Source organism: Meleagris gallopavo, chromosome 2 (assembly GCF_000146605.3).
Source record: "Meleagris gallopavo isolate NT-WF06-2002-E0010 breed Aviagen turkey brand Nicholas breeding stock chromosome 2, Turkey_5.1, whole genome shotgun sequence".
In the NCBI taxonomy this organism is placed as follows: Eukaryota; Metazoa; Chordata; class Aves; order Galliformes; family Phasianidae; genus Meleagris; species Meleagris gallopavo.
The window spans coordinates 108,508,117-108,536,088 of NC_015012.2; the positions used below are offsets into that span (position 1 = coordinate 108,508,117).

The 27,972-nt window shown below is 44.3% G+C and overlaps 1 protein-coding gene and 1 non-coding gene across 2 annotated transcripts; both read left to right on the plus strand.

Annotated features, from left to right (window-relative positions):
- Window positions 1-26,808, plus strand: LOC104910059 (fibrocystin-like). Its single transcript, XM_019613431.2, has 13 exons — window positions 1-181; window positions 1,408-1,592; window positions 2,267-2,389; window positions 3,517-3,622; window positions 4,079-4,357; window positions 6,796-6,926; window positions 7,280-7,415; window positions 10,821-11,016; window positions 11,640-11,707; window positions 12,966-14,576; window positions 14,766-14,909; window positions 20,754-20,967; window positions 26,589-26,808. The coding sequence occupies exons 3-13, from the start codon at window positions 2,360-2,362 to the stop codon at window positions 26,743-26,745; spliced, it is 3,072 nt and encodes a 1,023-aa protein (XP_019468976.1). The 5' UTR covers window positions 1-181; window positions 1,408-1,592; window positions 2,267-2,359; the 3' UTR covers window positions 26,746-26,808.
- On the plus strand, window positions 20,110-20,181 carry TRNAW-CCA. The gene has a single exon. It is a non-coding gene; the product is annotated as a tRNA-Trp (tRNA).
- Window positions 26,809-27,972: the final 1,164 nt, after the last annotated feature.

The window sequence follows — 27,972 nt, forward strand, 5'->3', positions numbered from 1 at the left end:
CCTTCACATTGCCCTCTCTCACACAGAGGTGCAGTGCTCTGCGAGGGCTCTGAGGAGGACGACCACCTCTACGTCTCCACAGAGGATGTGAGAGTCAGCGTCACCCTTCAGAGGCTGCAGGTGTCATCTCCACCTCTTGGAGGGACCTTCTGCATACACCTGGGAAGCACAGTGATATCAGGTAAGGTATGGTGTGAGCGCAGATCGTGGACTTGCCTTTGCTGTAAGGCAAATACATAAGGGAAAACATGACAACCTGGCAGATCTTGAGGTAGAAAGGATCTACACCCAATATTTTTCATTTCTCCTGCACTTGTCGTGGCAAATTGCTAAGGGTGACCAAGTACAGGTGAAGTTCCCTGTCCTGCCACCAATTTTCCTTGTGCTTCTGAGGACATGGCTTAGTAGGCACGGTAGTGGTGGGTTGATGCTGGACTAGATTGTCTCAGTGGTCTTTTCCAACCTTAGTGATTCTTTGATTCTATGATTTGTGAACGCTGAGCCCTGGAAATGCTCAGGGTACAGGCTGACAAGTCAAACACGTTGTGGTAGTTGCACCTTTGCATCTGGTCATCTTCCAGACAGGAGTTAAGGATTACATGCAGGGCAGTATTTCTGGATGTGAGCTGTGGGATTGTTAATAATGAAGTTACTTTTTTCCATGTTGTTGCTTAAGGTACTTCTGCAGCAGGCTATCTCAATGCTGCCTTGGTTTGAAGATCCTCCTTTAAAAAATTGTAGTCCGTTTATCTTAGAATCCTTAGAGTTGGAAGGGACCCTTCAAGACCATCTGTCCCACTGCCTGCACTGAGCAGGGACAGCAGTTTAATCCAGGAAGTTTCTAACCTGTCTCTTTTGAAGGAATATGACATGCACAGTGAAATATCATGTCTTCCAAAAATTTAGATTGCCAAGTATGGAAAGTATCACATCCTTATGTTCATGTGGAACTCCCTATGTCCCAGTCTGTGCCCATTGCATTTTGTTCTGTTACTGGGCACCACTGAAAAGAGCCTGGCCCCATGCACTCGACTGCCACACTTTAGATATTGATAAGCATTGATAAGATCCCCCCTCAGTCTTTTCTTCAGGCCGAACAGCCTCAGGGCTTTCAACCTTTCCTCATACAGGAGATGCTCCGGGCCCCTCATCATTTCTATATCCCTGACTTAGCTTTCTGGTGAAACAGGAACAACTGGAGAATGTTTTCTAGATTTTCTTAGTTATTTAATAATGGCATTTGGAATCCATTAGACTTTTCCCTGCTGATTTTTATTTTTTTTTCTTGCAGTTACAGAGTTTTAAACCATCACAACCTTTTATGAAAAATGAAACATCTCCATTTTCTGTGAGCAGGCAGATGTGCTCTCATAGGGATGACGATATCCACAGCTTTGTCTTTTGCAGATGTTTCTGTGCACATCTCCTCCCACCAGCTCCGCAGGCTTCTGCAAACCAACACAGACAGTTCTACAGCCCCATACTTCAACACCAGTGACTTCATCGTGACCAAAGACTCAGAGACTTGCTATGAAAGCATCTGGACTCTCACCTGGAGAACAAAAGCTGGGGACTTGCCCAATGTTATCAATGTACGGTCATTTCTTTTGGTAATGTCCACTTTGAACCCCATTCATTGTCTTTTGTTGTGGCCGATTCATTCTCTGTTTCTTTTTATGCAAGCTCCTGTGGGAGATTAAGAAACAGCAGTTGCTTAATTGCAGATTAAATTGTGGTATAATTTCTGTACCAAAAACTTGTCTTTTCCAGGAATTTTTATTCACGTTGGGTTAATATCTGGTTCTCTAAGGTCTCAGTGGAAGATCTGTTTCCCATCTTGAGGTTGATCATATTAAAATCATAGAATCACTCAGGTTGGAAAAGACCTCAAAGATCATTGAGTCCAACTATGAAAGTCAAAGTTTTGCTTCAGGTAGAACAGTTTGCTTTGAATATAGGCACAGACTGAAATTTTTTCTCCCATGAGAAGAAATTTTATTCTGTTGTATATCCATATCCTACAAATGTGAAGTTAGCTTCCAAGAAGCAATGGGGTCCTGTGCTCAGGATGGGATTGGGAAAATGTTGTGCAGACTTGGGAAGTGGAGGCTCAGATCTGAAGAGAGAAGCAATAGAAGCAGCTCAAGAACAGATTTCCAAGAGCTATTTCCCACGTTGTAACAACTGTGTATGAGAGCTGTGGGAATGGTCATACATCACACTGGTTGGAAAAGAGCAAGAAACTGACATCCTTGTTCTTTGCCAGGTCTCTGCTGAAAACCTCACTGGTCTGAAGCCAGCTGTTTCCAGTCGTGTGGTTTATGATGGGGGTGTCTTTATTGGGCCAATATTTGGGGACATGCTTGCTACCTCCAATAACAAAACACAGGTGGGTTAACACTGTGCCACATTTCCTAGTGATTCACCTGGGTCCTGTAGGTCAGCAGTCTGACTGGTTTTCAGGTACTCAGTACTGCTGCTAAATCATTTCAGAGATGTGCTTTGTGATTCCCCATAAAGCAGTCGGATCATGCTCTCCCTTCTGTGGAGCAGTGCTTTCCTTAGGAGCTATTGCAAGTGAGAAGAGTTTATTTCTTTGGAGGCAGTGCTCAGGGACTGACATTCCCTGGTATCCCACCTGTGCTAGGTCCTGTAGTGCTGCCATCATAGTTGGGACTGATGCTGTGTTTATCTGCACCATTCCAGCCTCTGTGCTGTTGGGTGAAACGAACCTGGTACTGGTGTGAGGATTGGGCAGGTCCTTCAATCTCTGGATCTCGATTCTTGATTTGTAAAAAGGGAGCAGGTAAAGCTTCTTGGCTGAACAAATCTGCTGAGCAGGCAGATGTGCTGCAGATTGATTTGCACAGCTGCATTTGCCTCCAGCAAAGACTGCATGGTGCTGCAGTGAGAACTGTGCAAGGCTGGATGTGCTCAAAGCCCTGCTGCTGGGCTTCAGCAGCACCTGTGGTCAGGTCATCCTGCTTTCTTTATTTCTTTTTTTCCTTTCTTGGAAACTACCTGTTTTTGTTATTTGCAGGTAGTGGTATATCCTCCTGGCATACATCTAATGCCTGTGGGAGAGAACAAGAGGGCTCTTCTATGCCCTGTGCTTTGCCACTTGAGTCTTCTGAGAGGGGAGCTGATGTTAGTTCTCAAAGTCACAGCCCAGCTGTCTTGATTTAGCACGAAATTGAGGAAATAAAAATTGAGAGGTACTTGCTGAGCAATCTGAGATTAGTTATAATTAGCATTACAAGGTGCTAAAAGCCTTGTTCCTAAAGTGGGATGGATAGAACTGGGGTATGGCAAGTGGGGTCTTCAGTGGGTGACTGGAAGAAAAGGAGCTGTGGGTTCCAGAGAGGAGAGATGGGGATACAGCTTCCAAAACCATGTGCTGCTTTATCTAAGATAAGCCCTAGAAAGCCATGCAATGAAACTTGTGCCAGTGCAGTAGCTGGACAGCTGTGGCTTTAGAAAACACCACTTTAGAATAACCTTTTTCTCCATCTCCAGGTGGTGGTGGTGGTGAATGATGTCCCAGCAAGCTGTTCTGGTTCCTGCTCTTTCCAGTTCAGCCAGGAAATGACACCCTTAGTCAGTGATGTGGAATATTCAGCAGGTAATGGAGCTTTGGGTCTGCACAAAATGGGGGGGAGATGGCTATGGAAAAGGTCTGTCAGATGCTGATGTGTGTATTCTTTTGGAAACTTCTGTTTTTAGGGAAGTTGTATTTCCAAATTCAGCACTTCTGATGAGTTTGAGTCTTGAAGTATGTAGCGCTAACACAGTTTTGCAGAGGCAAGATATTAGAGGCTCAAAGGGGAGAGGAACAGCAATAGACTTGGTGCCAAAGACAGCTCTTAGCACCTTTATTTTTAATAAAAATGCACAAAAAGGAGTAGCTGGGCAAGGACGTGCAGAACAGGCACGGTGGATGCCAATGAGAAGATCATCAGTGTCATAGTTTCCAATATATGTTCATGACGATGATCAAAGCTTTTACCTGTTGCTTAGAAATAAATCCTGTGCATTGATGCTCCAAAATTAATGAGTTTATTTGATTATATTCCATCAGATGACAGATTCCAGGCCACAGTAGTTATCAGGGGAGTTGGTTTCTCTGAGGAGAGCACAACCCTGCAGGTACAGGTGAAGAACAAAACTTGCAACATCATAATGTCAGACCAAACCAAAGTGGTCTGCAAGATGGAGAGGCTGCCACTTGGAGTCCACCAGCTGGCATTATTAGTGAGGCCTTATGGCTTTGCACTCAATGCCAGCACAGGAGAAGGCATCTTCCTAAGAGTTGAGCCCAGGCTGGTTGCCATTGAACCTCCCAGAGCTTCAGAAATTGGTAGGTCTGAATGTCAGATGAGCTCTAAGGGGATGTCTGCTTTCTGTGTCTTGCTTTTCACAACTTGCTTTTTTCTATTACATTTCCTCTACCAAGGTCTTCGTCTAATAGAAGAAAACATAATGTAGCTGGGGATACAGTGTGTACACAAAGTACTGGGGCAAGTTTCTTGCAAAAATGGCATCTTTCTTGGGTTGTCTGTGAGGTCAACCAACACATCCCCTAGCAGTTTTATTCATGAATAGTAAATTTAAGTGCAGGTGAGTTCCTTCCATCAACTGAGAGGGGTACTAGAGTTTCATGGCTCATCTTCCTATATCTGTTAGATGTATTAGAAGTGTCAGAATTCATCTGGCCTAGCTGTAAAACGGCTGAATTTATTTTCAAGCAGCTAGGAGTATACCTAGAAATGGGATGATGTGTCATCTGTCAATAGAAGTTTACCCAGATTTTGTTTGCAAACCTCTTAGCTCTGTTAGTGAGACACTTTGAGTTCATGTTAACACACATCACAGAGCAGGAGTATTGGTCATGCTGGTACCACATGGCTTAGAAAACTGAGCTGTGCCATGTTTGGTCACTTTGGAGTAATTGGCAGAGTGGGGACTGTTGTCTGTGAACCCATTGGATGACAGATGGGATGGACTTGAAAGAATGTGTGAGTTCTTAAGATGAAAATTAAGACACCAGTCACCTCTCTTTTTGCTGAGGTGCATCCTTATCCTTTTCTTTCCTATTTGCTTTCCCTAATGATCATATCAGGTTGAGACTCACTCTAATTCATATGAAAAACAAAGGAAAAAAAACAAGGACAAGTTTTAGTGCTTAGATCTTTCTTCTCATTTTCTTCCATGACAATATGACTCCTCTCCAAATTACAGTGATCTGTCACTCATTAAAAAGAAAGCAAGTATAATGCTATCTTACATTACATATGCCTTGAACGTTTATAATTGGAAAGAATTACAGCTTCCATCTGTGTTTTTAATTTCTTCCATTTAAAATACCTCTCTTCAATCTTATCGTAAAGTGCACATATGCAGTATTTCATTGCATATGGATATAAGTGTAGACATCAAAACTTAAGAGCATTAGTCTTCAAACAACATGCATGGAATCCGTGCTCTAAATCTGAGTCTCCTTATCTGGCAACAGTCACAGGAGCCAAGTGGCTTCAGTTTTGAGATATTCCTGTTTCTGACTTAATGTTGCTGGGGATGACTTGGACTAGAGTTGGGCTAGGTGACCTTTCAAGGTCTCTTCCAAATCATACAATTCTATGAGGCTGGGAACATCTTGTATTTTGATGCATCACATCATGCTTGTCAAAATGTCATTGGTCCCAGTGGTGCCATGTTGGGGGTTCATGATGACCCCACAATGTAAGCATGAGATGTGTGTCTAGAGATCATAGAATGGCCTGGGTTGAAAAGGACCTCATCCAGTTCCAACCCCCTGCTGTGTGCAGGTCGCCAACCAGCAGACCAGGCTGCCCAGAGCCACATCCAGCCTGGCCTTGAATGCCTGCAGGGATGGGGCATCCACAGCCTCCTTGGGCAACCTGTTCCAGTGCCTCACCACCCTCTGGCTGAAAAACGTCCTCCTAATATCCAACCTAAACCTCCCCTGTCTCACTTTAAAACCATTCCCCTTGTCCTATCACCACCCATCCTCACAAACAGCCGTTCCCCCTCCTGTTTATACTCTCCCTTCAAATACTGGAAGGCCACACTGAGGTCTCCCCGGAGCCTTCTCTTCTCCAAGCTAAACAAGCCCAGTTCCCTCAACCTTACTTCATAGGAGAGGTGCTTCAGCCCTCTGAATGGAAGGAGCTTCCTGACAGAGTACCTGATTGATTGCTGTTTACCCAGCTCTGTTTCCAGTTAGGGAAATTCTAGGAGAAACTTCTAGAGTTCTCTGACGGTTTAGAGAGCCCTCTAACTTTCCTCCTAACTCTGCAAAGTCCCAGGCTCTGCCAAGTTCCCATCTATGTGAAATTTCCTAATCACACGCTTGAGGCTTTTCTGGCAGCAGGGTGCTTGGCAGCTTTTTGAATTGTGAAAGCACCTGCTGTATCAAGCTCATTTTTTGTTCTTAGTGCTTCTTCCTTTCTTCCTGATTTCATTCTCGGGCTGGGAGTGAGATCACAGACCAGACCTTGCTGGCTTAAATATGTATAAGTATGTCATTAAAAGACAAACTGAGAAATAAACAGTTCTCTTGTGTATCATGGACCAGAATTCAAGTAATAGACAGGAAGTGTAAATAACAGAGACAAAGGATCTTGGGTGAAAGAGGCAAAGCAAGGTGGAAGATGATCATCCCCAGATCAGCCAGTAGACTACTCCTTCTGTAGTCACCTAGTAATTAAGGATCTTCTGCACGATAAAGAGACTATTCCACATCTTTTATGTAATTAAAAATAATTGGTTTTGTAGGAGGATTGAGAGTGGCTCTCAAGGGGACTGGTCTGGAAGGGGTAAACCTGGTGTTGTTTGGATCTCAGCCTTGCCCAGTTTTGGAGGATACCAGAAGTTCAACACAAATTGAATGTAAAGTTCCCTCCCGGGTAAGAAACCACATATTTTTGGGATACAGTCAGTTAAGTGATACCTACAAGCCTTTTACATAGCCCTGGCCTAAGCAAGTGGTAGTCCATCAGCCAAGTCCTGGCTGTGGGACATTTGAGCCCAGACTCCACCTACAGTTTAGACCAGCCTAATTAACAACAGTGTTTGATTTATGCAACCGAGTGGAACAGTCAGAAACACCAACAGATTGCAAGTCTAATGCATATACAAATTTGGGAATGCCATGTGCCTGACTTACTGGGTGTGGGAGATACGCGAACATAGGAAATTAATTATTTTTCTTTTATTGGCTCAGTCTTTTTCCTGATGCTTTCTTTGCTTCTGTTTCCAGGGGGCAGAAGATGCTGCTGTCCACGTGACACTAGTTTCTGGGTACCAATCAACAACAGTCACCAACTTGTTCCAGTATGACCCTTCCTTAAACCCTGCAATTGTATCACTGAGCAGAAACAGAAGTGGCTTAGCAGGTGAAAAGTGTTTATAGATGTGTCAGGCATCATCTGCAGCCCTGTTGTTATTGCCAGTGCTGGTTGGATAGAGGCAATTGAGGTCTAAGGAGTTTAATGGTACTAAGCTCTGCCCTGTTGATTTCTTCTAACTTGTTGCCCACATGCTCCCTGCAAGTTCTGGTCACTCCTGCCAGCTTTATGTTTTTTCTCTAGCTTACGTAAGACTACAGAATCATGAGTGTTGGAAGAGACCCTTAAAGGCCATCTTGTTCCACTCCCTTGCAATAAACAGGGATACCTACAGCTCCAACAGGTGCTCAGAGCCCCATCCAGCCTGGCTCTGATAATGAGTTGCTTGTCTTAGCCCAATATGGATCATGTCCTCAGTGCTAAGTGTGCTGTGATGCTCTTCCAAAGTCATATTTCTCTGGCTTTGCTCTGGAATGGCCCCACTCATTCATTCTTGGTAGCAGGTTCAGCAATGGCTAGATAAATGGGTGCTAGAGAATGCACTTCTCCAGGATCCTAACAAGTGGGCTGTAGTCAGAGGGTGATGCCTCTTTCTTCCTGACTCATTCCATAGACTCTTGCTTTACTAGCTTCAAATTGAGTTTAAAATGACAGCAGCAAGACAGAGGTGCTGATTACTAGATTTAAATACTCTCTTTAGGACACAAACCATCACCAGCTCAGCAACCACCTTTAAGGCTGACTGAAATGATCTCGGACCAAGCATCCCCCAAACTGAGATCCTTTTGCCTTCTTCCAGAGCTTTTTGTAGGTGTGTTTAGCATTCTGTGCCCTGACAATTAGCACAGCACTGGTTGACAAGAAAAAACACTGAGTTAGGAAATGAAACCTCTATTTCCAGTTTTCCTGTTGGGATCTGGTGGTTGGACTCGATGATCTCTAGAGATCCTTTCCAACCCCTACAATTCTGTGATTTGAAGCTGTTTCTTTATTTCTTTCACAGCTTCTGTAGATACTGCAAAGTCTCCTGTCAGGCAGAACCTGTTTTGTTACCAATGGATTGAGCAGTAGGCTTCCCACCACAGCAGGGCTGGAGATGTGGGATCCTACTATTCTAATATTATACATTAATCATACACAGACCAATCTTTTCTGTATTTTGCCCATCCAAGGAGGCGTGCTGCAATCTAGGGTTTGATTCTCAGTGCTGTCAAAAGAGAAATGAGCAGGAGTTTGGCCACAGTCTTCCTTCTTTGTGCTGGCTGAGGCAAGCCAGTGGTCTGGGACTCAGGGAGGTCCAGGCCTGGTTTCCAATAGTGTGAGGCTGAAGAACCTAACCTGACCTTAGCTGTTCTCTCCTCTCCGTCTGTAGGAAAAACAGTAAGAGTCATAGGATGGTTTGGATTGGAAGAGACTTTCAAAATCATCTAGTTCTGTCTGCTATAGGCAGGGATACTTCCCTCTAGGAAACTAGGAAGAAATATTCCTTTTTTTTTTTTATGTGCCCCCCTTCCATTCCTACAAGGATACACTCTGAAGTTTCTTTTTCCGATTTCTTAATGCATATCTTAACAAAGCTCCCTCCAGCTCAGGGAGTTGGCATGGATGCAGGGGGTGAGGCAGCTGTGATGGCAACAAGACGCAGTGCCTGCTGCACACCTGACATTTCCATCCCTTTCCCCAACGCCCTTGTCATTTCCTATTACTCCAGAATGCATAAATAAGAGAAAACGTCCTTTATCATCTGAATATTATTCAGATACGATAGCACCAAGGGGAGATTGTTCTAGCCGTGGGCAGCCCAGCTGCAAGGAACTCCTTAATGTTATAGTGTCTCCTGAACGATGCTGGGACTCAGTTCAATCTTCTATTCAGAACCTCCACAGCTTCAGCTTTTAATATAATTTTCCTCCTATATAATAAAAAGAATAAATAAATTACACCGATGCCTTCCAGGCATCTAGGATTAAGCTGACAATTGACCAAGAGTCCAAAGAGTTCATGTTATTAATATATTCAGCTTCACAGGCTTTCTAACTTTGACTCTGAGCATGCTGAATGGAGGAGCACTGTTTTCCACGACTTCTCAGAGGGGCTTTTCTCCTGCTTTGTGGAAAGGAGAGGATTCTCTGAGGCTGCAGTGGTCGTGCCTACTGGGGAGGTTGTGTTAGAGCCAAGTGGTCTCAATCTGTGCTTGGTAGTCAAAATTGCTACTCAGGTCTGAAGCTTTAGGATGAGTTAACCTATAAAAGTTCTTTTTATGCTTTTCCTTTGTCTTAATAAAGCAGCTTAGCCATCCCTGTGTGGATGGGATAACCATGTGGCATGGTCAACTTCTAATGTCAAGTGAGCTCAAGGAGGAAGAGGGATGGGTGAAAATGGGGCTGCTCTAATAGAGCTGACCCTGGGTAAATATTCTGTGTGTAGATGATTGTCTGCTCATGTGCATGGTAAGGGGATTTTAGCATCTTTTGTCTGAATTCAGGTTTGTCCATGATGGTAGGGAGTTGGGCTGGAAAACCCCTTCTATCCTGTGTGCTTGCTTCTGTGTAACTGAATCCATGTCTTCCAGAGGTGACAGAGGGATGTGATTCATCTCCTAAACACATCTCTGCCTGTGCTTGTTATGTGGTTGGTGAAGAGAAATTGGCAGATTTGTGGTAGATTCACTACTGGTCCTGTGGAAATCTTCCTTAAAAGAAGGTGAATTATGCCATAAAGACTCTGTTTCTCCTTGTTGATGAGAAAGCTATCTCAGAGCCTTTATTTGGACTGATGCATGCCAACCTAAATTTTTGAGCTATTTCAGGAGGAATTTGGATTATGAAATTCCCTTCCCCACAGTCCTTGTCCTTTTCTATTACTGCAGAAAACACAAGGCAAGATGACCTCTATCTTCAATATAATTCGTCTCACAACAGAACTTAAACTGGGGAGACTGACCTGCTTCCTGCAAACAAGGTGCTATGGAGCATGCATGGACATCTGATTTCAGGCCCTTCAGGAAATTTTCAGTTAGTTGTAGGAGGTTCCATTAAAGTTTAGATACTCTCATAGTGCTGAAAAGAGTGGTCTGAATCTTTGCAAGGATTTTGGAACAATCCCTCACTCAGCTCCAGTCTATGAGCTGCAGAAAATCTGTATTTGGCTTCTAACAAGGCGTGGATGTTTAGGATATCTGTATTGAGGGCATAAATCTTACCCTAAATATCTATCGATAGACTGAGAATGGCTTTAGGTGAATGTAGCCAAGTTCACACTATTAATTATCTGATGATCTTATTGAGAAGGCAGAGGAATTAATAGAACACAAACACTGCAGTCTTCTAGTTTCTGGGTTTTCGCTGATGGACATGACTGTACCTAATGGTGATGACTGATGATGATGACTGACCTAAAGTGCTAAAATAACCATTGCTACTGAAATAATTTCATCACTTCTCCTATTTGCAGGGGGTCGGGAGCTTCAGATTGGAATATCCTCATTTGCGAGCTACCGAGGGTCAGATATCAAGGTCCAAATTGGGGGCGTGTGGGCACAGATCCAGGTGCAGATGGACAATGGTCTTAATGTGACACTTCCAGGCTTGGCTGTGGGATGGTACAACGTTTCTGTTATCATCAATGGTGTTGCTATTGCTTCAAACAGGTGTGTGAATGTGTGCACTTCCCTTAAGATATAAAGGGATCTTCTCCATCCTGTTTGGTATCTTAGGATTAATTTGAAGAGGGAAAGCAAAGCTACACCCCTGTCTGACTGCCTTTTGGGAGGTTATACCTGGATTTCCCCAGTCTACTTCCCATGGAAGGAGCAGGGAAAGAAAGGCAGCTGGGATCTTTGGAGCTCTTGCATCTGTTGACATGGCTATGCTGGGATCTGTTCAGCAGAAACCTCCACATTCTTGTTGTTTCTGATAGGCAATTCACTGTGCTGTATGGACTGCGCTTGGCCCACAGGTTGCCATAAGACAATATTCATAATAGAATCATAAAATGCTTTGGATTGGAAGAGATCACCCAGTTCCAACCCCCTTCTATAGGCAGGGACACCTCCCTCTAGACCAGGTTGCTCACAGCCCCATCCAGCCTGGCTTCCAGGGAGGGCGCATCCACAGCCTCACTGGGCAACCTGTTTCAATGTCTCACGACCCTCAAAGTAATGGATTTCTTGCTAATATCTAGTCTAAATCTGCCCTCTTCCAGTTTAAGAAATCAAAGATGTTCCAGAAAGAAAGCAAAACCCTCAAACCTAATGTGTTTCTTGTTTTGCAGGGTTGAGCCATTAATCCACTACATCTCGGAGGTCTTCAGCATCGAGCCGTGCTGCGGCTCTTTCTTGGGTAAATAAAGGCAGTACATCTGCAGCCACTTACGGAGGTTAAAGGGATCAAGGGCACAGTTTCCCTGCAGGATTGGAAAGGGCATCCCGTTTCACATCAGTTTAAATGAGGGTGTCTTAAATCTGTGACTCTTTATTATGCAGACATCAGACTGCAGCAGCCTGGGAACGTGGGATTTCAGTAAGCATCCCTCCATCTGGTTGGCTGGCTCAGGGGTCCCTGTGCTTTGGGTTTGATTTCCCCAGGTCTTTGCATGTTCCCTTTGGGGAAACAAAGCACACCCACACCTGACTTATACATGCTGTATCTTTCAGTCATTACGCCTCCATCTTTCATGACTTCATGCGTGGAAGTTAAGTGGATGGTAGGGCGCAATCCTGGTTTCAAGCAAACACTCTTTTCAATCGATCCCAAAAGAGATATCTATTTTCCTGAACTTGAAAACACAAAAAAGCCTTTTTCAGTGTTAACTTTAATCAAAACTGAAATATTGATTAATCCTATTCCATACTTTAAACATTGGAAATCATTTAACTGTGTTTCAGAGCAAATTATCACTGAAGAAAAAAACAAAAATTTCACTTGAGATCTTAAAGCACAGATTTTGGGTTATCCTATTTTGTCATTTTCCTGCGGGGTGGAGGAGAGTTGAATCCATTTGGTGAATATTACATGAACCCTTTGGAACTCTTGTAGAGAAGACAGAAATTTCTGTGATGTGACTTCAGGTCCTCCCCAGGATTCCATTCCCAGCCTCACGACGTGCTTAAAGATAGGAAAAGCTCCAGCCTTGTGCTATGTTATTAGTTCAGTGATTTGTGAAGTGCCGAAGCCTTTAAAGAAGAGAGATTAGTTTGAGCTTAGAGGGCAAAGGCTGTTACTTCTGAAGAGTTAACTGCGTTAAGAAAAAAAATATTGCACCCTTCTTTTCATTTTTAGGGGGTATATTAGAAGGTAACCACTGATTAACTCTTGGCTGCAGTTTTGTGAAGGGCTTAAGCAGGCAGGGCACTGAGAGGCTAACTAAATGGAGATGGAGAGATGTTTCAGCTGGCTTTGTGAGGCTGCTGTGGGCTTGGAAGTGTGGAATTAACTTGGGAATGCTGAAGGTTTTGCATCTTTCTCATCGCTTCTTAAAAAATCCAGATTGCTGCTTCAGTGCTGTTCTTATCCTCAGCACACAGACAGTTCACAAACAGTCATTCATTCCCTTCTTGCACGTAATATTCTTCTTCTTTTTTTTTTTTTTTCTCCTAAGGTGGAACGCTGCTCACAATCTCTGGGCTGGGCTTTAGCCAAAATCGGTCCCTGGTTTCCGTTTCAATAAATGAGCAAACCTGTCTGGTTACCCACTTGGCAGAAGAGACCATTTGGTGTCTGACCCCGCCAGCTGCTAATTTCTCTAATGAAGTTTCTCAAGATGTCCCTGTCAGAGTAAATATACTCGTTAGCAATAGCTCACTTCAAAATGTTCCTGTTGCAAAAAGCATCACCTTTAATTACCAAAGAGCTTTGACACCTCTGGTTACCACAGTTGACGTGGAAATTTTGGAGAGTAGCATGTTGTTGAGCATCCAGGGGGTAAACATCACTGGATCTGTGGCTAAGCTGGGAGATAGTGAGTGTGAGCTTGAGCTGCAACGTGGCAATGAGTCTGCAATGTTTTATGAATGTTCTTTACCACTGAGCAACCTGGAACCTGGGATTTACCCTATCCAGGTTATCCAGAGACAGCTTGGATATTCTCATGTGACAGCAAGGCTGCAGACCATCACAGTAACTCCACGAATAACCTCCATATTCCCATCAGATGGGTCCATTTGTGGTGGGATGTTACTTACTATCTCAGGGATTGCTTTGAGATCCAGAAGAGATCTGGAACAGGTCAGCCTGGATGGTAATTACTCCTGTGAGCTCCAGAGCTCTGACGACAATACCATTAAGTGTGTGGTCCTTTCAGAGACACACCTTTTGCCTTACCGGTGGTGGGCTGAGGTGTCTTGGGCTCTTAATGTCACAGTGACTGTCAATGGAATCAGCAGTGTCTGCCCTGGGGATTGTACTCTCCATCTTCGTGAGCAGTCAACTCCCCTTGTAGATGTGGTGACCTGGGAGACCAATGGGATGTACACCGATGTGACCATCAAAGGGCAGAGATTGGCGTGGCCAGGTGACAGCCCTGTGGTGCATGTGAATGACCAGGCTGTCTGCAAGGTCACTTTCTGGAATGAGACCAGCATCAGGTGCCAGATGGGCTGCATTGCCCCAGGGGAGCATAACATCTCCATATCCAACAGAAGAAGTGGGCAAGCTTGCTTCAGGAGTACATCCAGTGTTCTCACCGTCACGCCTCAAGTCCACCAGTTCTACCCCCAAAACTTCAGTACCAATGGTGGAGGCCTGCTCACTTTTGCAGGTGCAGCACTGAAAGGAAAGAGCAGGACATCTGTTCTCATTGGTCAGCAACCATGCCTCATCCTCAATGTCACCTGTATAGCCATCCAGTGCACGGTGCCCCCAGGCAATGGTGCTAGGGCACTGAGGCTGACAGTAGATGCTATCTCCTATGATATTGGAGAAATTAGTTACAGTGAGGAGTCTACGCCAACTTTCCTTTCATTTGCTGTGACTGGCCTCCTCTTAACAATAAATGTATCACAGGTCATGGAGACGGACGCCATCCATGTATTTGTTGGAGACTCTGCTTGTAGGGGTGTTACCATCACCCACTCGGAGCTGCAGTGCTCTCCTCCTCTGCTCCCTGCTGGTGAATACCCTGTGCTGGGCCTGCATGTCCCCAGGGGCTGGGCTTCCTCCAACCTGACCTTCATCTCTCAGCTGATGGTGACAGCTGTGCGTTGCAACTGGGGTAAGTCACAAATGGTTGTGACTCCAAGAGCTGCTGTGTGATGGATTATTGGTGGTGATGGATGTGATTATTATTATTATCTTTTTTTTTTTTCGCATGACAGCAAAAATTTTGAGTTCATAGAACTGTTCCTGTTGATTGCTAGATACTGGGCTATGTCTTACATCTCATTTTCTGTTTTTCTCCAAGGTGGCTTGAATGGAGGAGTGGTTCACTTGCATGGAACTGGATTTTCCCCAGCGCAGACTTCAGTCACCATCTGTGGCAGCCCCTGTGAAATGTTGGGCAATGCAACGACAACGAGCCTTAGCTGCCTTGCACCACGCTTACAAGGTCAGCTAAGACACAAAATCTGGCATTGTGTTAAAAATACCCCCTAAAACCATATCTTGACCCGAAAGGGAGAGTGGTTGCAGTATATGTTGTCCTGTGGGAAAAGAAAGTAGAATCAGCTCTAGAGAGAAAAGAGGAACCAACATAAGCTTCTGTTTTTTGAGTTTGTTCCAAAGTCTGTTGATTTTAGGGGTGTTTTTGCATCTATGGCCATGAGCTTTGGATCTACTTGTGGCCCGAGCTGCCACACATGCTTCATGGCTGTGTTTGAGGTGTGAAGTGACAGCAGTTCTTTATGGCTCAGAACCAAAACGGTTGGAACTTGATGATCCTTGAGGTCCTTTCCAACCCAAGCTGCTCTATGATTCAAGCTACCTTAAATGTCTTTTCTGTGGCTTTTGGCTGTATGATGGGACAGCTTCAGTGGGATATGAGTTTGGTGGAACAAGGTGAATGTCTGGAAGTGTGAATGATACACTATGGCCAGTTCATACCTTTGGAAAGCTGGAGTTGAGGATTTGAATTCCTTGAGAGCAATATGAGATCATCCCTCAGGTACAGCATCCTACGTAACAGGAGAGAAATAACTGCCTCAATTTTGGAGAAAACTCTTCCAAACAGGCACATGCTTGAACAAGAAGTATTTCCTCCCTCCCCTATTGGCAGCACATTACTAAGCTCCTAATGCTGGCAAGAGGCAGTATTTAAGATTTTTAAATCCCATCATGATGTATAAACTCTGATTTTTGACTGGTGCTACCTGGAGCCTGGAGTTGGACTCAGTGATCCTTATGGGACCTTTCCAACTTGGGATATTCTATGATTCTGTGCTTCTATATATTCAATTCCCTAAAAAAGCTATGTATAGAGTGACTACCTTGGTGCTGCAGCATTGCAGTACTGGTGGAACAGATCTTAGCAGCTCCATAGATTTGATGCTGGGAAGAAAATCTGGAGATCTACAGAAATCCTTGTGATTCTGTGGCTGTCCAAATGACCAGAGATCTCATCTGGGGACCTGGAAGAAAAGTGGCTTTGAAGGTTTCCATGAGGTTAGATTGCCATGGTTCTCCTCAAAGGTGTGAAAACACCATCCTTGGGAACAGTTGACTTGATCAGCTGCTGAGAAACTAACCCAATGTGAAATTTAGCATTGCTCTGGGCAGGGGTTAGGGTGAAAGGTGTCCTAAAGTCCCTTTTATAGAATCACTGAATCATTAAGGTTGGAAAAGATCACTAAGATAATCTAGTCCAACTGTCAACACATCACCATGTCACCCTCAGTTACTGTGAAATCCAGAAGTTTCTCTTGTCTTTCAGAATTGTTTACTTTGCTGATCCATGAGGAATACAATTATTAAAAAAAAAAAAAGGATGATAAGGTGTGGAGAATCCCAAACCAAAGCTCAGGCAATCAATAGGGATCTGCATATAGTTCATAAGCTGGAGTGTAAACAGCATGAAAAAACCAAAACTGAACAATATTTAAAAAAACAGCATATAAAACAAGGCATTTTAGTCATTGCAGGAAGAACAGCAGAACCAAAATATAATCAAATTGATCCATTGTGTTAATTGAACACATTAATAACTGTGTTCAAAATTCATTGGGCGATGAGGTGGCAGAGGGGGGAGCCTGGGGAAATCCATCTTACAGGCAGCTCTGCAATTCTTTTTCCCAACACGAGATGTCAGCAAGTGAATGCTGATTGCTGCCCACTTGCTGGCTGAGGTTTTTGGATGAGAAGATGCAAAAGGAATGATACCTCCCCAAGCAAAAGGACACATGTTTAGGCCCACTTAGAGGTCACCCCCCCTCTGTCACCTGCTTTGGGTTTTACACTTTACTCATCTCAGCAGTTGAGTTACTCAATTATTTTCTATAATGTATGTCGATGCATTTACAGGATTTTTTCTCCCAATTAAAAAAGTCCTCTGTGGGTTTACTAGGCTATTTGCAGTCACTGAGAGGTTTATGTAGCCTGTGTGCATGTGGCTTGATCAGCTTGATCATCAGTGTTGCTTTCCAGGCTACTTCTCCCTAATATTTTGTGTCTTACATTCCCCACAATTTAGAGTATTAAGTGCAGTCTCACCTCATTCTTTACCTGCTGCCATTTGCCTGGAGGAGTTTGCCACTTGCAGCTCTCACGTCTTTTCTTTTGTAGCTGCCTCCATGTGAAAGAGGTGGCAAAGGGATTCCAGGGATGTGAGCCATGAGGAGGAGTAGAGGGAGTGGTCCTGGGCTTATAAGGCCCCTTCAGTGCAGGGGCTGCTGCAGCCAGGTGTGAAGCTCAGTTGACATTTCCCAGCTCTTCACTTGGCCCAGGGGATGCTAAATGAGAGCTCAAGCTGTGTTTCTCCTGTTGGAACACATTGTGAAGTGGAAATGCCTCCCCTGCATAGCTTGGAGATGTTAGGGAAGCTCTCTTTCTCTCTTAGTGATGGGCTGTGTTGTGTTCAACCTGTTCATGATGAGATATGTTTGTGTGGGAGTCCTTAGCTGGTCCATCTGGCTTTCTTACATGGTCAAATCCTTAGAAGCTTACCTCTGCAGATGGGCAACGGGACTTTTTTTCCCCATTAAACAGATGTTTTTCTCAAGTGTGAGGAACCACTGGTCATCCATGAGCCTGTCCCATGGGCTCTTCCCTTAAGAAAAGAGCTTGCAGAGAGTCTTTGGGTTGACCATTGGTATAACCTGGGCACAGGAAGTACTTCAGTGTGCTTCATTCAGAGCACAAGAAGTAAGAATGCAAGCCCAGGCTTTTTTATGTAGGATCTTTGTGAGCAAATGTCTGACTTGCCATTAGTCATGTCACATGGGTAGAAGTGGATGCTTAGAGAAAATATTTTAGATTAAAAACTAGGAATGAATGAAATGAAACTGGTTTAAAAGGAAGGGAGACGTGGCTTATTGGAGCTCCTTGTTTGGAGCAGGAGGAATGAGGGGAAGGAGCTTTGGATGCAGCAATGAAGTGTACCAAGGGGATCCACTGAGTAAGACCACAGGGAATATAATGAGGGAAATGGGGAGATTTGCACATATAGGTGCGGAGGACCTGAAGAGGAAGTGCTGTAGCAATTGAAATGTGAATAGAGGCAAGGGTCTCTCATGTTTATTGAAGATATCAAACCAAAGCGTCCAAATGGTCCCTTCTGCCCTTCAAATCTGGAAATGAAATTAAGAAAGAGGGGGGAGTAGGGGGTGGGGAAAGCATATTGATTACATGGCAAGAGCGTTCTGACAGTGAGATCTATCAGGCAGCGGAATAGATGCTTGCCAAGTCACCTCTTGGGACTTCTGAAACCCGGCTGTGCAAAATGAATGTCTCGTAGGGAGCAATTCTTCATAGGGAGAGGCTGGACTTTATGACCTTAGAAGGTCTCTCTTTTTCCTCTCCCTTTCCTTTTGCCTTTATTTTCAATTTTTATTTCTTTCATTTGTAACCTACTTTTTCTCTCTGCTGAGTGGAAGTTGATGTTGCGCTCTGCTGCCAGCTATGAGAGCAGTGCATAGATGTGTGATTTGGCACCGGGACTCTTTGGGCAGTTGTTCAATCAATCTGCAGCTGCCCTTGGATCTCCTGTTGGGTTTAGCCTCATCACATGTCCAACAGTTGTTATTAAACAGTGACCCAGAACAAAGCCCTGGTGCTGAACGGCCGAGGATCCTGGCTTAAGCCAGAGCATCCTTCAAAGAGAGGGCGGGGGGCAGCCGGTCCCAAACCCATCCCTGACACGCAGAATTTTGGCTGCCATCATGTCTGACCTCAGAAGAGATGCTGTGATGGGATGAATGCATTAATCTTGGTGATGGGACTGTGTAACATGTGATCAGTGGGTTCTATATTTACAGGATAGATAAAGCATAAAGAAGCTTTATTCTGGGATTCAAACACTTATGAATTAAGCAGGGAGAGGCATCCTGGAATGAGTAGACTATGCACTTCCAGGATATGCTAAGTGTGTTACCATCTCAAATTGGTATTTATTTATTACTCTTGTTGCAGGAGAGAACGGCAGCTTTCTTCTACCAAGGGTTATTTGCTTTTAGTAGTCAGAGGAAGACTTCCTCCTAATTGGGAAAGTTAATATGGAAATATCCTAATTGGGAAAGTTAATATGGAAATATCATCATGAAAAGGTTGAACACAACACAGCTCATCACTAAGAGAGAAGGAGAGCTTCCCTGACATCTCCAAGCTATGCAGGGGAGGCATTTCTACTTCATGATGTGTTCCATATTATATGCCATTGTTGGTTAGATATCAAATCTAGTTGTATCATCTCCATGGCCGCATCTGATTGTGTCACAGCCTTTCCTACCGCTAGTAAGGCAGAACGAGCCTTACCTTCTTACAGAATGGGAAGGAATTCCTTTAATGAATTTGTTTTACTGCAGATAAAAATGTTGCAAAAGGCAAGTTAATTGCAGCATTTAGTCCTCCAGATAGTCTGATAGTCATTTGCCAAAACACAAGTGCAGGTAGCACTGTTTGAAATACCCCTGGGATTGGCAACTGGGCCTTCAAGAAGGCATGAGGCTTCTTTGGGTACTATGAGACTGCTCAGGTGTCTCTAGGCATAGTTTCTGGACAATAAAAGTAACAATTTAGGCATGATACCATCACGCCTTTAGGATATTCTGCCTATTAGCTCTGTCTCTTGTTCCTGAGATCTTTGAGGAAGGGGTCATTTTTGGTTGCGAGAGCTATCAGTGCAAATTTTGTGAAGATGCAGGCAACCTTAGTATTCCAAATAATGGTTCATATTTTTCTAGTTTCTTTTTTTTTTTTCCCTTTTAGATTTGGCAATAGGAAAACTTAATTTCTGTTCACATCTTTTTCCTTAAATTCATTTCAAAGCAAAGCAGCTGCTCCCATCACATCTCTTAGCATAATGGTGCTGAACTGGTTCCCCATTCACCCAAGTGCTCCAGAAGCACTCCGGGCTGTACAACAGTCACTAAATCTGCGTCTGGATTTCAGATCTTTCAATCCCAGAGATGTAGATCCTTGTCATACAAGGGGAGTTACGTTCAGGCACACACATGAAACAGGGAGCTGCTGGGAAGCAATTCACCCCTAAAAAGATGTACCAAACCGGAGGTTGGGATGCACAACGGGAAGCAATGACACATGTAGCCAACATCTGCTTAACATCAGTGACCCGTGGGCTGCTCTTGGTGATTGTCCCTGACCTCGTGGCGCAATGGTAGCGCGTCTGACTCCAGATCAGAAGGCTGTGTGTTCAAATCACACCGGGGTCAGCACTCTCTGGGGTGGTGTGATGGGATGGCTGGCTCAAGGGGCAGCTCTTTTGCCTTCCTGCTTCAGATCCCACAGCTTCACCAAATGGCAGCAAATGTACCCTGGCAGAGGGTTTTGCCTTGCTGTGCCTGTTTTGGGAAGTATCTGGATAGTAGGTGGTGAGGCACTGGAACAGGTTGCCCACAGGAGGTTGTGGATGCCCCATCCCTGGAGGCATTCAAGGCCAGGCTGGATGTGGCTCTGGGCAGCCTGGGCTGCTGGTTGGCGACCCTGCATATAGCAGGGGGATTGAAACTAGGGTGATCATTGTGTTCCTTTTCAACCCAGGCCACTCTATGATTCTATGATCCCCTCATCCCATTTTTGGAAGGGAGGCAGTGGATGTCCCAACCTGGTGCCATGTCTGGGCACTGCTTCGCCTGTCCCAGGCACCCCTCAACAAGGAGAAGTGTAGCTGGTTCCAGATGGAGATTTTAACAAAAAGCCCTTAGCACGATTGGGTCAATTGGGGGGGGTAAGCTTTTTACCAACTTAAGCCATTCCGTGACTCATTCCCTTCCTGTCTTTGCAGCATCCTTGGCCTTTCTCTGCAGCCTGACCCACTCTTCTGCCAACTGCCAAGAGGACAGATCCACCATTATCAAATGTGATGTCCAAGTCATGGTGGGCTCCTATTGCCAGCAAGGACCCAGGTCCTACCTGTACCTGTGTGGGGAGAGCCAAGCTCAGCAGCAGCAGGGGGACTCCGTCCCTTCCCAGAGCCACATTGCTGGACTCATTGCCAGGTTAGTTCTACCCAGCAGGGTAGATGGACTGCAGAAGGAGATAACTCCTAATTCTCAGGTTGACACCAGCATATGATTCCTAATTCTTAGGCTGCTGCCAGCAGAGCAATTTAGCCTTGAGACCGCTAGAGAGCTCTGCTGGGTTGTGAAATTCATTCCTTGTGTCTATCAAAGCATTTCTATTCCCCCCCCCTCCCTCCTCTCCCATCTTTTTTAAAGGGTTTGAGAAACATCAGAAAATCCATCTCGTAAACAGCCTGCTTTGTTCCTTCTTAGGTTTTAATATTTATCTTCTGATCCAAAGCAACATCTGGTGGATGCCAATGGGGAAAAAGATTAGGCATTATGAAAAGCAGAAGCCTTTGTATTTTTTTTTTCCCCTCCCCTTCCTCTCTTCAAGCAGTTTCATGAGTAAAAAGTTGCAGAGAAAATTCAGCAGGCTGTGCAACATTTACTCAGCAAGGGGTGGTTGGGTTTTGCAAATCCAAGGCCAAGTCACCTGGAAGTCTGAATTGTTACCTTTGCCTTTAATGGAGCTGTAGAGCTGCAGAGCTTCCAGGAGCGAAAGGCTCGAAGTAAGGAATAAATAGATGAATTGCACTCTGCAAAAGACACTGAAGCCCTTAAATAGGGAATTAGAATATTGTTGCAGTGCATTGTGTATGCTTTGTTTCAATGGGGAGTGCTCGTTGGTGCAGTCCAGCTACTTCAGTGGAGTTGCAGAGTTTTGATCCTCATCCTTATCTGGTTCTTATGCCACCAGTGGTGTTTTGAGTCATCAAGGGATTCCTGATGTCCTGCGTTGACGTGATTACTGAACAAGGATAGCAGTAATACATAGCATATGCCTGTTGGTCTGTCATTTTCACAGACTCACAGAGTCACAGAATGGTTGGGTTGGAAGGGACCTCAAGGATCACGAAGCTCCAACCCCCCTGCCACAGGCAGGGCAACCAACCTCCACATTTCACAGCAGCCCAGGCTGCCCAGGGCCCCATCCAACCTGGCCTTGAACACCTCCAGGGATGGACGGGGCATCCACAGCCTCTCTGGGCAGCTGTTCCAGCACCTCACCACTCTCATAGGAAAGAGCTTCCCCCTGACATCCAACCTAAACCTTCCCTCCCTCAACTCATTTCCCCCATTTTCACCCCATCAGCTTTTGAGCTCTGATAAATTTGAGCTGGGTTTTGTAAGGAATGGATGTCTTAAGAATTATGGAATTCTTGCCAATTTAGAGAAAATCTCAGCTAAGCAGGAAGAAATTAGTTTCCTTTTGAGGGAGGGGAAAGTAGAATTCTACCCTAATCTGCACATTGCCAGCAAGCTGCAGGCCAGGCAGTGGATATGTACAGCTGGACAGCTGGCACGTCCAAAGTCTCACTGTGCCTTGGTAGTGTCTGAGAGCATCCTGGGAGATGGGGAGGATGGTTGTATTAGGGGACACAAGAAGAGAGAAACTTAAGGGATAGGAAGGAGAAACTTGAAATTAAGCTGAGTGATTTAGTTTCAAAACAAGAAATTTTAGGGGCCTTGACTTGCCTTGTTGAGCTTTGCTTTCCTTCTGCTATTAGCAGGGTAACTCCAAGGCAGGTAATCATAGAATGATTTGCATAGGAAGGGACCCTTCAAGGCCATCTGTCCCACTGCCTGCACTGAACAGGGACACCCACAGCTCCATCAGTGCTCACAGCCCATCCAGCCTGACCTTGGCTGTCTGCAGGGATGGGGCACCACCGCCTCTCTGTGCAACCTGTGCCAGTGCTTAATTACTCTCATCGTAACAAACTTCTTCCTTGTATCCAGTTTAAATCTCCCCTCTTTTAGTTTGAAGCCATTTCTCCTTGTCTTATCACAACTGCTATGAAGGCACAGTGCTGGCTCATGTCCACCACCAGTACTCCCAGGTCCTTGCTGTCAGGTCCTTGCTCCTTCCTTACATCCCCCCGCTTATTCTGACAGCAGGTGTTGCCATGACCCAATTGCAGACCTTGCACTTGGATTTGTTGAACCTCATGAGGTTTACCTGTGCCCATTTCTCAGCCTGTCTAGGTTGCTCAGGATGGCATCCTGTCCCTTGGGTGTGTCAATTGCAACCCACAGCTTGGTGTCACCCACAGACTGCTGAGGGTGCACCCGACCCCATGCTGATGTCATCGATGAAGATGTTAGAGAGTGCCAGTATTGACCCCTGAGGGACACCACTCATCACTGATTTCCATCCAGAGATTGAGCCAATGACCACCACTCTCTGGTACAATCTCACAACCAGATCTTCATCCATCAAACAGTCTACCCATTAAATCTGTATCTTTCCAATTTGGAGAGAAGGATGTTGTGGGGCACCATGTCAACTTACTGAAGTTGAGATAGATAATTTCAGTGGCTCTTCCCTTGTCCACTGATGCAGTTATGCCGTCGTAGAAGGGCACCAGGTAACTCAGACTTGAGAGTGATGGAGCAGCCCAAGATTACTACTTTCACTTACTGCTTTCAAAATTATGCTCATGCTCACCTCTTTACTGATTACAAATCTGTATTGGGGGAATTATTATGATGGTTTTTCTTTTTGCTCATTTTCCTGGTTTGGATTTCTCCAGTTCTGCTTCTTCATTCTGGTGTCAGTGGAGTGAAAGGGGTGGGAGGACTGAACATGACTTTGTCATGTGATGGTGATCATTTTATGACTGCTTCATTATTTTTCTTAACAATTTTTTTGCCCTTATTAATTATCTATGTCCCAGGAAGAGTTTAACATCTCTTCAGGTTCTAGATCAAATCAATCATCGTTTTACCTACTGTTTTGGCTTTTTTCAAACTTAAACCTTTTTAAGTTGTCACTAAATTTCCCTCCTACTGTGTTCACACTCATACCTTGTGTAGAATTTCAAGTATGGGCTCAAAAGGAATTTTCCAGCACATTGGTGTGTTTTTCTGGTGAGTCCATTTCTAAACTGGGTTTAGCTGATGGTGGGAGAGGAGAGAAGGAGGGCTGATTTCAGATGAGTTTCTTAATTTGAAAATCTAGGGAAAAATAGAGGAAGGGAGTTGAAGTGAACCAAATGATTTATCTCAGAGCTCTTGAAAATGTGTTTTCAAACTTAATTTCAGAAAACATTCCATTTCCAAATACTAAGTGCAGTTTGTGGCAAAGGGTTTGAAAATGATCGAAGGAATCGTTTGGGGAATTCCTGAAATAATGCATGCTGGTTGCTCTAATTAATAATTGTAAGTGAAAATAATAATAACAAAACAAATGAATGAGTTCTGCAGAAAGGTTCAGCAGTTCAGACATTCATCCGGGATGGGAACTAAAGCATAGAAAGCATCGCTGACTTAACAACACGTTCAGTCTTTCCTGTTCTTTCTTACTAGTTTTAGGTGTTTTGAACAAAGCTTCTTCTAGTGTAGTCTGTACGTTATGCCCACGTAGTGACAAATGCATATGCCTTAGGAAAGGAAAGGAGCAAGTCTCACTGTTAACATCGCTGCTGTGTGAATGGCTCCCTTGATTCTCTGTTGCAAATTGCACCTTCTTTTAAAACCGTGCCATTCCTTAACATTGTCCTGCATCACAGATACAGGTGCACTTCTTCAAGGACAGGGGGGAGTTGGCTCTTTGCCTGCAAGGAGGTCGTGGATGCCCCATCCCTGGAGGTGCTCAAGGCCAGGCTGGATGTGGCTCTGGGCAGCCTGGTCTGCTGACTGGTAACCCTGCACATAGCAGGGGGTTGGAACTGGATGAGCATTGCGGTCCTTTTCCCAGGCCATTCTGTGATTCTATGATTACCACTTGGAGTTCCTCTCCATTGACTTCAATTAGCGTCAAGTTGCCAACTGAGCTGTGTGAGCCAAAAACATGCCCCTTCTCCCTTTAAAATAGTTGGTTATTTAAAGATGCAGCTTTTTCTTGTAGCATGAAAAAGAAGTACTCTGCAGTCTTGAAAGATAGCCCAGTCCATTGAATTATCACGCAGGACAAGAGCAGTTCTCAAAGTGTTTCTATCAAAAGCGAGCGTAGTTCCCTACGGCTGGCTTTTGATTATTGATACAGCAGAGGGAAAGGTTCATTTAAATATAGAAATAAAAATTCACTGTTAAAAAGGTTCAGCCACTTGCAGGAAGCTTTTCTTTTTTTCTGTGGCTGCTGCTACTGTGGCTGCTTCCTTTAGCGCATTAACCTCCTCCTGCCCTAAAAAAAAAAGGGGCAACAGAACAAAGGCCCCTACCTGCAGTTAGAGCAGCTCCTTGTTTGCTCAGTGAGCCATCATACCCAGCCCAGCTTGAAAAATTCAGGTTCACCAAATCGTCCTGATCGCTGTGCTCACAAGGAAGCTCTGGCTGTTGGGTTGACTTGGGTAGAAGTTGGCCTCCTGACTTTGGTGTGTCAGCAAATCCTGTTAGTTGGGTCTTTCAGGATGCTGGAAACTCCTGAAAATCCTGATTCTACCAACCTGATCCTCTATTTTGTTGAGTAAAAGTCTTTACGTGGGGTGGTGAGGCACTGGAACAGGTGAGCTGTGGATGTCCCATCCCTGCAGTGCCCAAGGGCAGGCAGGATGGGGCTGTGGGCAGCCTGGGCTGTGGGAGGTGTCCCTTTCCATGGCCCATGAGTTGGCTTTAAGCTCTCTTTCAACCCAAACCATTCTATGATTCTAAATCAGCATTTGAAGCTTCTGCTCTCCTTCCTACGAGTTGCAAGGTGTGTACTTGTGTATTTGATGGGTGAGAAGAAGGCACGATGGCAAAGGAAGGAGGGAGGAGTGACACTGTAGTGTTCCAAAGTCTGTAGGAGTAAATGGGGAAGCCTTCCCCTCACTTTGAGGGATCTTAGATCCTATAGCTCCTCGTAACAAAACGCTACTAAGTCAGCAGCTGTCAGCAGCAAGATCCAGAAAAAATATCTCTTCCCCACCACCTTCTCCATTACTTTCCCCTCCTGTGCAAGGGGAAGCTTTGGAGCAAATGTCTGTTAGTGTAACTGGCACATATATCGAATCTGCTTAGTCTGGGCTGTTAAGTAAGTTTAATTAATTTACTAAGTTAATGTTCCAGTGCTAGCAACAAAGTATCATTGCAATCAGCTGGGTAGCAGGAATTGGAACCCCTAAATGAGCTCATTTTTTCACAGTTGGAATTAGGGACCAGTTAGCCAGTTGTGTGGCTTTTCCAATTTCTCCACTTGCCCTAAGGGAGTTGCAAGTTATTCATTCCCTATTGCTAAGTGTGAGTAGGATGGGGAGGAGGGACGTGAGCAAACCCTGCTCCACGTAGGAGTCCATCTTTGATCCCAGCACTGCTGATTCCCTAGCTGTTGTCTGCACTTATCTTCCTTGGTCCTAGAATGGCATTTGCTGCTGTTTGCAATAGTTTGGAGAAGCAGAAAGGCATCACTGAGAGATATTTATGCATGTATTTTATTGTAAGCGTGTGTAGATAAAAGGGGGAAAAACAAATAAACAATAAAAGAATGGAAACAAAATTACAGAAATTTGCAAAGTTTGACAAATGGTGGCCAGGAGTTGCCACAAGCTAATGGCTTGCAATGATTAATAAGAGTAAAAATAATTGCATTTCATTAAGATTGATGACACCCCATTTAACCTCCCTTCTCGTTTCAGCCCTAAAGTGGAAAGAGATGAAGTTCTCATCTATAATAGCTCCTGTAACATTACCATGGAAACTGAGGCAGAGATGGAGTGTGAGGGAGCTAATCAGCCAATTACCGCCAAGATTACTGAGATATGGAAAAACTGGGGCCAGAACACTCAGGTATAATCAAATCTCTTTTACAGACTGATTCAAACAGCTTAAAATTAAATTTGTAATATTGTGTACATTTAAAGGAGGCAAAAAGAAAAAAAAAGAAGAAACAATTTAGGCTGAGCAGCAGCAATATATAATATTAAAAGCTTTCCAACTTTGAATAGCAGTTGTAATGCTGTGCAGCTGTATTCATGGTTAACTATGGATAATAGTGTTTTATGATACAGAAATGAGCTTTACCTTATTTTCTGGGCAGTTTGTACATTTTTTAAAAAAAACCAAACAACTCTCCCTTTTGATGTATCAATGCAAATTCTGTTCTAAAAGTGTAATTTTCTGTTATTTGATCAGAAATCTTGTCCACAAGACACAGAGTTCCAGCTTTCCTATAGGGACTTAGCATTCAGCATTTGTGCAGCTCTGCTTCTATACGGGTTTTGCTCCTCTTTCATATCCGGAACTGAGACAGGATGGTCTCTCTTGCAGGAAAACAGCCACAGTGTGTTTATCACAAAAACTCATGACTCTGAGCTAACATCATTGTAAGGCTCAATCTCAACAAATATGATTACAAACCCAAACCTTTCACAGCTCTTGGGGGTGTTGCAGTGTTTTTGGAGGTGCTGAGCTGGAGTTATGGATTGTGCCTCTTGTGATAAGGAATTCAGAGCAGCTGGGTATTCTGTGACTGCCCAATGTCCCTCTGTCATCATCCTAAATGAGCAGCTCCTGAGATGTTGGTGGAGTTGTACTGGTACAAGGGAGAAGAGTTTCACTCCTGGCTTATGAGAACAAATGCTGGTTTTCCCCTGGTAAATCAAATTATTATGCAGCCTTCCTAGTACAGGTGAGACCTGGGAAGCTGAAATTCATTTGCTCAGGATTTATGTTAAAGCTCTCATGGTAATTTTTATCTCTATCCATAATGAGCATTCTGTTGCTGTATCTACCACCCTGCCCCAGAGCAGCAGCAGTATTCTGTCCAAGTGATTTTGGTGTGTTTCCAGCATCAGATTCTGAAGCTTTTAATAAGCTGAGAATCTCTGAATATTTGCCCTGTAAATCTATTTTACATGTATATTGCTCTTGTAGCCAAGCATCCTAAAATACCATTGCTGGATAGTGATAGGACAAGGGGAATGGTTTTAAAGTGAGCCAGGAGAGGTTTAGGTTGGATGTTAGGAGGAAGTTTTTCACCCAGAGGGTGGTGAGGCACTGGAACAGGTTGCCCAAGGAGGC

What these genes read in the sequence shown, in the direction of transcription:
- LOC104910059 (XM_019613431.2), top strand. Translation starts at nt 2,360, where the DNA reads ATGCTTGCTACCTCCAATAACAAAACACAG. An exon ending in AATGTAAAGTTCCCTCCCGG is followed by an intron (nt 6,927 to 7,279) that starts GTAAGAAACCAC and finishes TTCTGTTTCCAG; the next exon opens with GGGGCAGAAGATGCTGCTGT. An exon ending in GTTGCTATTGCTTCAAACAG is followed by an intron (nt 11,017 to 11,639) that starts GTGTGTGAATGT and finishes CTTGTTTTGCAG; the next exon opens with GGTTGAGCCATTAATCCACT.